The sequence below is a fragment of the Oncorhynchus keta genome, chromosome 37 (assembly GCF_023373465.1).
Source record: "Oncorhynchus keta strain PuntledgeMale-10-30-2019 chromosome 37, Oket_V2, whole genome shotgun sequence".
In the NCBI taxonomy this organism is placed as follows: domain Eukaryota; kingdom Metazoa; phylum Chordata; class Actinopteri; order Salmoniformes; family Salmonidae; genus Oncorhynchus; species Oncorhynchus keta.
This window is the reverse complement of record NC_068457.1, coordinates 27,153,049-27,165,548: the sequence shown is the minus strand read 5'-3', so window position 1 is coordinate 27,165,548 and position 12,500 is coordinate 27,153,049. Positions and strand designations below refer to the sequence as shown.

At 46.8% G+C, this 12,500-nt stretch overlaps 1 protein-coding gene across 1 annotated transcript in view; it reads right to left on the bottom strand.

Annotated features, from left to right (window-relative positions):
* The window catches only part of LOC127916632 (dystrophin-like), a 351,583-nt gene that overhangs the window by 67,349 nt on the left and 271,734 nt on the right, over window positions 1–12,500 (bottom strand). Inside the window, exons 43-46 of the mRNA XM_052498942.1 lie at window positions 9,897–9,953; window positions 6,861–6,971; window positions 5,787–5,924; window positions 46–111 (exon numbers count right to left, since the gene is read on the bottom strand). Of these exons, the coding sequence (XP_052354902.1) occupies window positions 46–111; window positions 5,787–5,924; window positions 6,861–6,971; window positions 9,897–9,953 (372 nt within the window). The remainder of the gene's footprint in view (window positions 1–45; window positions 112–5,786; window positions 5,925–6,860; window positions 6,972–9,896; window positions 9,954–12,500) is intronic.

Sequence of the window (12,500 nt, the reverse complement as noted above, 5' to 3'; positions counted from 1 at the left end):
CAGAGAGAGAGAGACAGAGAGAGAGAGAGACAGACAGAAACTCACCCTGCAGAGAGCCAAAAGTCCCCTCTGAGCATCTGTCAGCTGCTTCAGATGGTCTTTGATGGAGATCTGAGAAGAGAGGAGGAGCCAGAGAGAGAGGAGGAGCCAGAGAGAGGAGGAGCCAGAGAGAGAGAGGAGGAGCCAGAGAGAGGAGGAGCCAGAGAGAGAGAGGAGGAGCCAGAGAGAGAGGGGAGGGGCCAGAGAGAGGAGGAGCCAGAGGGAGGAGGAGCCAGAGGGAGAGAGGAGGAGCCAGAGAGAGAGGGGGGAGGAGCCAGAGAGAAAGAGGAGGGGCCAGATAGAGAGAGGGGAGGAGTCAGAGAGAGAGGGGAGGAGCCAGATAGAGTGAGGAGGAGCCAGAGAGAGAGAGCGAGCGAGGAGCCAGAGAGAGAGAGCGAGCGAGGAGCCAGAGAGAGGAGGGATCAGAGAGAGAGTGAAAAAAAGGAGAGAGAGATGGGAGAGGAGGAAGATATTGGGGAGAGAGATAGGGGAAGAGAGATAGGAGAAGAGATTGGGGAGAGAGATAGGAAGAGATTGGGAAGAGAGATAGGAGAAGAGATTGGGAAGAGAGATAGGAGAGGAGATTGGGGAGAGAGAGGAGAAGAGATTGGGGAGAGAGATAGGAGAAGAGATTCAGGAGAGCGATAGGAGAAGAGATTGGGGGAGAGAGAGGAGAAGAGATTGGGAGAGAGATAGGAGAGAGATTGGGGAGAGAAATAGGAGAAGAGATTGGGGAGAGAGATAGGAGAAGAGATTTGGGGAGAGAGATAGGAGAAGAGATTGGGGAGAGAGATAGGAGAAGAGATTGGGAAGAGAGATATAAGATATTGGGGAGTAAAGAGAGGTTTCATTATGCCACAGGGAAACAAGAACAGGTATAATCAGAAAGAGGAGAACAGAGCTGGGTAGAGGGAGAGATATGAGAGGACAGACAGAAACACAGTACACCCTAGAAATAAATGTGCTTCTAGGGCCTAAAAGGGTTCTTCGGGCTGACCCCATAGGAATACCCTTAAAATAACCTTTTTGGTGCTCTCTTGGTTCCAGATATAATCCTTTTGGGTTCCATGTAGAACCCTTTCTACAGATTTGTTTTTACATGGAACCCAAAAGGGTTCTACCTGGAACCAAAAAGGGTTCTCCTCACGGGACAGCCGAAGAACCCCTTTGGAACCTGTTTTCTAAGAGTGTACAGTACATGATAAAAGCTGTTGAGCGAGAGGACAGAGATCAAAGCTGTGTGGTATAATGTCATATTGTGGTCATGGAGAAGCAGTGACGCTGACTGTGACTACATGTGTGTTATCTAAGAGCAGAGCACTGTGACTGGGCTTTAGCTATGGTGCAGCGAACGCTGGCTGACTGTAATGTACTCTGCTCTCTGCACAGACCACACTGACCATGTCTATGGATGAGATGGGGAGGCTCAGCGGACTGATTCTATCACAAAGAAATATGACACATATGTTTGACACCATAGGCAGACTGTGTGTTTATAACAGTGTTGTACTGGGTACGCATTTGCACTTATGTTTGGTGGTAAAGTACATTATGGTATGAGGCAAGTGTTGTTTTTTTTGTGTGCACATGTGTTTGTGTGTGTGTGCATATGTGTGCATGAGTGTGTGTGTGTGTGTGTGTGTGTGTGTGTGTGTGTGTGTGTGTGGTGTGTGTGTGTGTGTGTGTGTGTGTGATTGTGTGTGATGGTGTGTGTGATGGTGTGTGTGTGTGTGATGGTGTGTGTGATGGTGTGTGTGTGTGTGATGGTGTGTGTGATGGTGATGTGTGTGTGATGGTGTGTGTGTGATGGTGTGTGTGATGGTGTGTGTGTGTGATGGTGTGTGTGATGGTGTGTGTGTGTGTGATGGTGTGTGTGTGTGTGTGTGTGTGTGTGTGTGATGGTGTGTGTGTGATGTTGTGTGTGATGGTGTGTGTGGTGTGGTGTGTGTGTGATGGTGTGTGTGATGGTGTGTGTGTGTGATGGTGTGTGTGTGTGATGGTGTGTGTGATGGTGTGTGTGTGTGTGTGTGTGTGTGTGTGTGTGTGTGTGTGTGTGTGTGTGTGTGATGGTGTGTGTGTGATGGTGTGTGTGTGTGATGTGTGTGTGTGATGGTGTGTGTGGTGTGTGTGTGTGATGGTGTGTGTGATGGTGTGTGTGTGTGATGGTGTGTGTGTGTGATGGTGTGTGTGTGTGATGGTGTGAGATGGACTGTGGTAGCCTGTGAGATGTTTGGGCCAATACAGATACAGCCATAGCAGTGTTGTAATGAGTCTGATGGAGGAGTGATATGTGATGAGTCCTGCTGAAACAGAACCGTTACCTCAGACACATCCCCCAACTCATCCACCGCCATTCCACCCCTGACTTTTACACGTTCCCATGGAAACCTGGTGATGATGGGGGTCAAAATTGTTTAAGATTGTTTTGCAGCAGTAATTATGAATGGCATCTGTACCGCAGCACTCCAGCCCAATCAACCCCTTTCTTTCAGACACTTGATCTGTCTGTGTGTGTGTGTGTGTGTGTGTGTGTGTGTGTGTGTGTGTGTGTGTGTCTGTGTGTGTGTGTGTGTGTGTGTGTGTGTGTGTGTGTGTGTGTGTGTGTGTGTGTGTGTGTGTGTGTGTGTGTGTGTGTGTGTGTGTGTGTGTGTGTGTGTGTGTGTGTGTGTGTGATGTGTGTGATGTGTGTGTGTGACCCTTTCAGTGCATAAAGAGGGGGCAGTTAGGTAAAAGGCTTGTTGTCCTCGGCAACAGAGTGGGACAAACTAACAGCGTTGTTGCTATGGTGTCAGTGAGGTTCCAGTCACCTCAACTTCCTTCAGTAGACATGATGGGTGTCAGTATGAACAGCTGGCGTGTGTGTGTGTGTGTGTGTGTGTGTGTGTGTGTGTGTGTGTGTGTGTGTGTGTGTGTGTGTGTGTGTGTGTGTGTGTGTGTGTGTGTGTGTGTGTGTGTGTGTGTGTGTGTGTGTGTGTGTGTGTGAGAGACGCTGTGTGAGAGCTGCCATATGGTCCTGTCTCCAGGTGTCCATCTCCTTCACACTCCTCTTTATCTCTCCTTCATTCTCTCCCTCTTTCACTCTGCATCCCCTCTCTCCCCCCTGAGACCCCTCTATCCCTCCCTGCCTGAGATGAAAGCAGGGGAGAGAGGATGCAGAGTGGAAGAGGGAGAGAATGAAGGAGCGATAAAGAGGAGTGTGAAGGAGATGGACACCTGGAGACAGGACCATATGGCAGCTCTCACACACACACACACACACACACACACACACACACACACACACACACACACACACACACACACACACACACACACACACACACACACACACACACACACACACACAATACAGAGGCAGGAGGGAGAGAATGAGGGAGAGAGGGGTCTCAGGGAGGGAGGGAGGGATAGAGGGGTCTCAGGGAGGGAGGGATAGAGGGGTCTCAGGGAGGGAGGGAGGCAGGGATAGAGGGTCTCAGGGAGGAGGGAGGGATAGAGGGGGTCTCAGGAGGGAGGGATAGAGGGGGTCTCAGGGAGGGAGGGATAGAGGGGTCTCAGGGAGGGAGGGAGGGGATAGAGGGGTCTCAGGGAGGGAGGGATAGAGGGGTCTCAGGGAGGGAGGCATAGAGGGGTCTCAGGGAGGGGAGGGAGGGATAGAGGGGTCTCAGGGAGGGAGGGATAGAGGGGCCTCACTGTCTCTGTGTTAGACACAGGGCAACCTGACCTCACTGTCTCTGTGTTAGACACAGGACAACCTGACCTCACTGTCTCTGTGTTAGACTCAGGACAACCTGACCTCACTGTCTCTGTGTTAGACTCAGGACAACCTGACCTCACTGTCTCTGTGTTAGACACAGGGCAACCTGACCTCACTGTCTCTGTGTTAGATTCAGGACAACCTGACCTCACTGTCTCTGTGTTAGATTCAGGACAACCTGACCTCACTGTCTCTGTGTTAGATTCAGGACAACCTGACCTCACTGTCTCTGTGTTAGACTCAGGACAACCTGACCTCACTGTCTCTGTGTTAGACTCAGGACAACCTGACCTCACTGTCTCTGTGTTAGACTCAGGACAACCTGACCTCACTGTGTCTGTGTTAGACTCAGGACAACCTGACCTCACTGTCTCTGTGTTAGACTTAGGACAACCTGACCTCACTGTCTCTGTGTTAGACTCAGGACAACCTGACCTCACTGTCTCTGTGTTGGAGCTCAGGACAACCTGACCTCACTGTGTCTGTGTTAGACTCAGGGCAACCTGACCTCACTGTCTCTGTGTTAGACTCAGGACAACCTGACCTCACTGTGTCTGTGTTAGACTCAGGACAACCTGACCTCACTGTCTCTGTGTTAGACTCAGGACAACCTGACCTCACTGTCTCTGTGTTAGACTCAGGACAACCTGACCTCACTGTGTCTGTGTTAGACTCAGGGCAACCTGACCTCACTGTGTCTGTGTTAGACTCAGGACAACCTGACCTCACAGTGTCTGTGTTAGACTCAGGACAACCTGACCTCACTGTCTCTGTGTTAGACTCAGGACAACCTGACCTCACTGTCTCTGTGTTAGACTCAGGACAACCTGACCTCACTGTCTCTGTGTTAGACTCAGGACAACCTGACCTCACTGTCTCTGTGTTAGACTCAGGACAACCTGACCTCACTGTCTCTGTGTTAGACTCAGGACAACCTGACCTCACTGTCTCTGTGTTAGACTCAGGACAACCTGACCTCACTGTCTCTGTGTTAGACTCAGGACAACCTGACCTCACTGTGTCTGTGTTAGACTCAGGGCAACCTGACCTCACTGTCTCTGTGTTAGACTCAGGACAACCTGACCTCACTGTGTCTGTGTTAGACTCAGGACAACCTGACCTCACTGTCTCTGTGTTAGACTCAGGACAACCTGACCTCACTGTCTCTGTGTTAGACTCAGGACAACCTGACCTCACTGTGTCTGTGTTAGACTCAGGGCAACCTGACCTCACTGTGTCTGTGTTAGACTCAGGACAACCTGACCTCACTGTCTCTGTGTTAGACTCAGGACAACCTGACCTCACTGTCTCTGTGTTAGACTCAGGACAACCTGACCTCACTGTGTCTGTGTTAGACTCAGGACAACCTGACCTCACTGTCTCTGTGTTAGACACAGGGCAACCTGACCTCACTGTCTCTGTGTTAGACTCAGGACAACCTGACCTCACTGTCTCTGTGTTAGACTCAGGACAACCTGACCTCACTGTCTCTGTGTTAGACTCAGGACAACCTGACCTCACTGTCTCTGTGTTAGACACAGGGCAACCTGACCTCACTGTCTCTGTGTTAGACTCAGGACAACCTGACCTCACTGTCTCTGTGTTAGACTCAGGACAACCTGACCTCACTGTGTCTGTGTTAGACTCAGGACAACCTGACCTCACTGTGTCTGTGTTAGACTCAGGACAACCTGACCTCACTGTGTCTGTGTTAGACACAGGGCAACCTGACCTCACTGTCTCTGTGTTAGACTCAGGACAACCTGACCTCACTGTCTCTTTGTTAGACTCAGGACAACCTGACCTCACTGTCTCTGTGTTAGACTCAGGACAACCTGACCTCACTGTCTCTGTGTTAGACTCAGGACAACCTGACCTCACTGTCTCTGTGTTAGACTCAGGACAACCTGACAATCTGAATGATGGGACGGACGCTCCTCGAGGTCATTTTGAATGAGGTCAGGGTGTTTCATAGAGAACTGTGTGTGTTTACCTGTAGCATCCTCCAGCGTGTGTTGAGATCATCCAGTCTGTCCAGGTTGGGTCGTGAGAGGACGAGGTCAGGAGGGCCGAAGGTAGAGGCCAGGTTGTTGACGTGACTCACATCGTCTTTGATAGGAGCTATCTCTGCCTGGAAACGCCTGCAGCGAAGAACGAACACACACACACACACACACACACACACACACACACACACACACACACACACACACACACACACACACACACACACACACACACACACACACACACACACACACACACACACACACACACACACACACACACACACACACACACACACACACACATTGAAGATGGATTGCTAGTGGACCAATTACTGTACCTTCACCTACACTCCCTAGAGACACACACACGGTACCCCTATACACTTGGTCATCAGCTGAGAGATGTGTTCATTTGACCTCAGGAAGACTAGTGGTCACTAAGACATCAGCTGGAGAGATGTGTTCATTTGACCTCAGGAAGACTAGTGGTCACTAAGACATCAGCTGGAGAGATGTGTTCATTTGACCTCAGGAAGACTAGTGGTCACTAAGACATCAGCTGGAGAGATGTGTTCATTTTGACCTCAGGAAGACTAGTGGTCACTAAGACATCAGCTGGAGAGATGTGTTCATTTGACCTCAGGAAGACTAGTGGTCACTAAGACATCAGCTGGAGAGATGTGTTCATTTGACCTCAGGAAGACTAGTGGTCACTAAGACATCAGCTGGAGAGATGTGTTCATTTGACCTCAGGAAGACTAGTGGTCACTAAGACATCAGCTGGAGAGATGTGTTCATTTGACCTCAGGAAGACTAGTGGTCACTAAGACATCAGCTGGAGAGATGTGTTCATTTGACCTCAGGAAGACTAGTGGTCACTAAGACATCAGCTGGAGAGATGTGTACATTTGACCTCGATCTGTTAAGTTAGGGTGCATGTGTTTGTGTGTCTCTCACCTTGACTCTCTCTATCTGTTAAATTGGGGTGCATGTGTTTGTGTCTCACCTTGACTCTCTCTATCTGTTAAATTAGGTGCATGTGTTTGTGTGTGTCTCACCTTGACCCTGTCGATGTGTTCAGGTAGTGAGTCTATGAGCAGGTCTCCTACAGGCTCCCAGGCCTCCTTCACCATCTCAGCCTGGCCTGCCAGCCTCAGCTCCAGCTGGTCCTGGGGCCTTCTGGAAGCTCCAACAGCCTATCCAGCCAGCTCCAGCCTCCTCTGCCAATCAGCGGCCTCCTGCGTTAAGCCCCTCCCACCCAGACGCCACACATCCTCTGCTTCCCGCAGGACACGCCCCCACGTTCTGGGCACGCTCCTCTGGACTGATGTCTGACCAGACAGAAAGAAATGGTTGATTCATTTTGGGTCCCCTCTGGGAAGGATCAGGTTTGATAGATATTAAGGAGTTATCGGATTGTATAATGACCTGACACAACAATCCTAATTTATACTAAATTATAAGCACTTATAAAAATTAAAATTAACTCTGGATTATTACTTTGAAAAAATGATTTGATTGTTTAATTTTCTTGATCAGCCCTAAATCCTTTCCAACCTCATCACATATAGGCTCAAACATCACTTAGATGGTTTAGCAAAAAATAATCCCACACCTGAGGAAAACACATTGGAGCCCATTGAATTGAATAAGCAGCAAGAGTTCAAGAGTTTCCCTCACTACGGGTTGCCAGGCAGTTGCTATGGCAAAGAGGTCACACTCAGCATGTTTGGGAACAAACGGGAGCAGGCTGTTTAGTAAGGAACTGAAACAGCAGGGCATGGCGTCTTCTCATTTCTACACCTTTTATTGGAAAATGCTGATCTTAGACCACCAAAATAGTAGTGGAATAAAACTCCTGGGCTTACTGTTCCTCTGTTTTATAAACAGAACCCCGTGAGCCAATCACAGAGCCTGAACTGGCTGTCAAGTCAGCTGATGTTATGAACTTAGTCATAATCAGATGATGGTTAGTAGAGTTCTGCCCACTCAGGGAAACATGTCAGTCAGCTGATGTTATGAACTTAGTCCTAATCAGATGATGGTTAGTAGAGATCTGCCCACTCAGGGAAACATGTCAGTCAGCTGATGTTATGAACTTAGTCATAATCAGATGATGGTTAGTAGAGTTCTGCCCACTCAGGGAAACATGTCAGTCAGCTGATGTTATGAACTTAGTCATAATCAGATGATGGTTAGTAGAGTTCTGCCCACTCAGGGAAACATGTCAGTCAGCTGATGTTATGAACTTAGTCCTAATCAGATGATGGTTAGTAGAGTTCTGCCCACTCAGGGAAACATGTCAGTCAGCTGATGTTATGAACTTAGTCATAATCAGATGATGGTTAGTAGAGTTCTGCCCACTCAGGGAAACATGTCAGTCAGCTGATGTTATGAACTTAGTCCTAATCAGATGATGGTTAGTAGAGTTCTGCCCACTCAGGGAAACATGTCAGTCAGCTGATGTTATGAACTTAGTCCTAATCAGATGATGGTTAGTAGAGATCTGCCCACTCAGGGAAACACATTCAGTCAGCTGATGTTATGAACTTAGTCCTAATCAGATGATGGTTAGTAGAGTTCTGCCCACTCAGGGAAACATCTCAGTCAGCTGATGTTATGAACTTAGTCCTAATCAGATGATGGTTAGTAGAGTTCTGCCCACTCGGAAACATCTCAGTCAGCTGATGTTATGAACTTAGTCTAATCAGATGATAGTTAGTAGAGTTCTGCCCACTCAAGGAAACGCCTCCAGTCAGCTGATATTATGAACAGTCATAATCAGATGATGGTTAATGAATCCTTCCCTCAGGGAAACATGTCAGTCAGCTGATGTTATAGACTTGGTCTAATCAGATGATGGTTAGTAGAGTTCTGCCCACTCAGGAAACATGTCAGTCAGCTGGGACACTGCTGTGAAAAAGTATTGACCTCATCTCTGATTTCTCTATTTTTGCACATTTTGATACTGAATGTTATCAGATCTTCAAACCAAAACTGATATTAAATAAAGGGAACCTGTGAACAAATAACAAAAAACACCCAATTCCCTGTGTGTGAAAAAGGTAATTGCCCCCTTTACACTCAGTAACTGGTTGTACCACATTTAGCTGCAATGACTCCCAACCAAACACTTCCTGTAGTTTGTTGATCAGTCTCACACATCGCTGTGGAGGAATTTTGACCCACTCTTGCATGCAGAACTGTTTGTAACTCAGCTACATGTGTGGGTTTACAAGCGTGAACAGCTCATTTCAAGTCCTGCCACAACATCTCTATTGGGATTAGGTCTGTACTTTGACTAGGCCTTTCCAAAAATTTCAAATGGGTTGTTTTTTTAAAGTCATTTTCATGTGAGACTTGATTGTGTGTTTTGGATCATTGTCTTTCTGCATGACCCAGCTGTGGTTCAGCTCCAGCTCACAGACGGTTGGTTTGACGTTCTCCTGTACAATTCTCTGATACAGAGCAGAATTCACGGTCCCTTCTACTAAGGCAAGAAGTTCAGGTCCTGAGGCAGCAAAGCCTCCCCACAGCGACGTGTGAGACGGATCGACAACTACAGGAAGTGTTTAGTTGGAGTCATGGCAGCTAAAGGTGGCACAACCAGTTATTGAGTGTAAAGGGCAATTACTTTTTCACACACAGGGGGTATTAGGTGTTGCATAAAATTGTTTGTGAAAGAAATTAATTAATCGTGGGTGTTATTTGTTCACTCAGGTTCCCTTTATCTAATATTAGGCTTTGGTTGAAGATCTGATAACATTCAGTATTAAAAAAAAGCAAAGTAGGGAGAATTAGACCGGTGGAAACAGGTTCTCTCTGCACTGTATCTGGTCAGTTACATCAGCAGTAATGTTCATACGCATGTGTATTATAAGTAGGTAACAATGAGTGTTGGTGTCCGTGGGCAAGGATGAGTGTATCTGTTGGTGTTTACCAGTGTGTGATGAGCAACCTTTTCTTTAGGACTCCGTTAAGTCCATGAATTAATACCTAGGCTTTAGTTCAGCGGGCTAACAGTGTGTCCCACTCACCTCTGGACAGGCTGAGGCTCCTCCTCAGCAGGCAGCTGTGACAGGAAAGATCTGAACCTGGTCCAGAGCCCCGTTAACCACCGGGCCCTTGGCCCTCAGGTCTCTCCTGAAGCTCTGTAACACACACACAAATTCAAATCAAACGTCATCGATCACATGTTTGGTAAGAACAGTAGACTAACAGTGAGAAGTCTTACTTACGGGTCCTTTTCCAACAACGCAGATAAAGATACAAAGTAGAAATAGTGACGAGAAATAAATACACAGGAAATGACGAATAACAATAACATGCAGTATGTGTCTGAGTCCATGTTACAGTATGTGTCTGAGTCCTGATGTGTCTGAGTCCATGTTACAGTATGTGTCTGAGTCCATGTTACAGTATGTGTCTGAGTCCATGTTACAGTATGTGTCTGAGTCCATGTTACAGGTATGTGTCTGAGTCCATGTTACAGTATGTGTCTGAGTCCATGTGTTACAGTATGTGTCTGAGTCCATGTTACAGTATGTGTCTGAGTCCATGTTACAGTATGTGTCTGAGTTCATGTTACAGTATGTGTCTGAGTCCATGTTGCAGTATGTGTCTGAGTCCCATGTTACAGTATGTGTCTGAGTCCATGTTACAGTATGTGTCTGAGTCCATGTTGCAGTATGTGTCTGAGTCCATGTTACAGTATGTGTCTGAGTCCATGTTACAGTATGTGTCTGAGTCCATGTTACAGTGTGTGTCTGAGTCCATGTTGCAGTATGTGTCTGAGTCCATGTTACAGTATGTCTGAGTCCATGTTACAGTATGTGTCTGAGTCCATGTTACAGTATGTGTCTGAGTCCATGTTACAGTATGTGTCTGAGTCCATGTTGCAGTATGTGTCTGAGTCCATGTTACAGTATGTGTCTGAGTCCATGTTACAGTATGTGTCTGAGTCCATGTTACAGTATGTGTCTGAGTCCATAACACAGTATGTGTCTGAGTCCCATGTTGCAGTATGTGTCTGAGTCCATGTTAACAGTATGTGTCTGAGTCCATGTTGCAGTATGTGTCTGAGTCCATGTTACAGTATGTGTCTGAGTCCATGTTACAGTATGTGTCTGAGTCCATGTTACAGTGTGTGTCTGAGTCCATGTTACAGTATGTGTCTGAGTCCATGTTACAGTATGTGTCATGAGTCCATGTTACAGTATGTGTCTGAGTCCATGTTACAGTATGTGTCTGAGTCCATGTTGTGCATGTGTCTGAGTCCATGTTACAGTATGTGTCTGAGTCCATGTTACAGTGTGTGTCTGAGTCCATGTTACAGTATGTGTCTGAGTCCATGTTACAGTATGTGTCTGAGTCCATGTTACAGTATGTGTCTGAGTCCATGTTACAGTATGTGTCTGAGTCCATGTTACAGTATGTGTCTGAGTCCATGTTACAGTATGTGTGTGAGTCTATGTTACAGTATGTGTCTGAGTCCATGTTTCAGTTCGTGTCTGAGTCCATGTGGCAGTATGTGTGTGTGTGTGTGTGTGTGTGTGTGTGTGTGTGTGTGTGTGTGTGTGTGTGTGTGTGTGTGTGTGTGTGTGTGTGTGTGTAGTCCAGTATGTCTGCATAAAATCAGTGCATGACAGTTAGTGCAAAAACACACACGCACGCACTGCCGCACGCTGCACTGCACTGCACGCACTGCCTGCACTGCACGCACGCACGCATGCACGCACGCACTGCCACACACACACACACACACACACACACACACACACACACACACACACACACACACACACACACACACACACAGCGTAAAGCACAGGCTCCATGACAACGCCAGCATCACAACAGCACATGAAACGAAGCCCAGTCAACAAGAGTATATCACTATATTAGTCACCATAAGAGGACGGACCACATACTCAGCAGGCCTGGTTGCAGACTAGATGGACATCTCATTCATTCTTTACATTCAGTGCTTAATGATGTTACAGGGGAACTGTCATCAGTTCTTAATGATGTTGCAGAGTACTGTCATCAGTTTTTAATGATGTTGCAGAGTACTGTCATCAGTTCTTAATGATGTTGCAGAGTACTGTCATCAGTTCTTAATGATGTTGCAGATTACTGTCATCAGTTCTTAATGATGTTGCAGAGTACTGTCATCAGTTTTTAATGATGTTGCAGAAGTACTGTCATCAGTTCTTAATGATGTTGCAGAGTACTGTCATCAGTTCTTAATGATGTTGCAGAGTACTGTCATCAGTTCTTAATGATGTTGCAGAGTACTGTCATCAGTTCTTAATGATGTTGCAGATTACTGTCATCAGTTCTTAATGATGTTGCAGAGTACTGTCATCAGTTTTTAATGATGTTGCAGAGTACTGTCATCAGTTCTTAATGATGTTGCAGAGTACTGTCATCAGTTCTTAATGATGTTGCAGAGCACTGTCATCAGTTCTTAATGATGTTGCAGGGTACTGTCATCAGTTCTTAATGATGTTGCAGAGTACTGTCATCAGTTCTTAATGATGTTGCAGAATACTGTCATCAGTTCTTAGTGATGTTGCAGAGTACTGTCATCAGTTCTTAATGATGTTGCAGAGTACTGTCATCAGTTCTTAATGATGTTGCAGAGTACTGTCATCAGTTCTTAATGATGTTGCAGAATACTGTCATCAGTTCTTAGT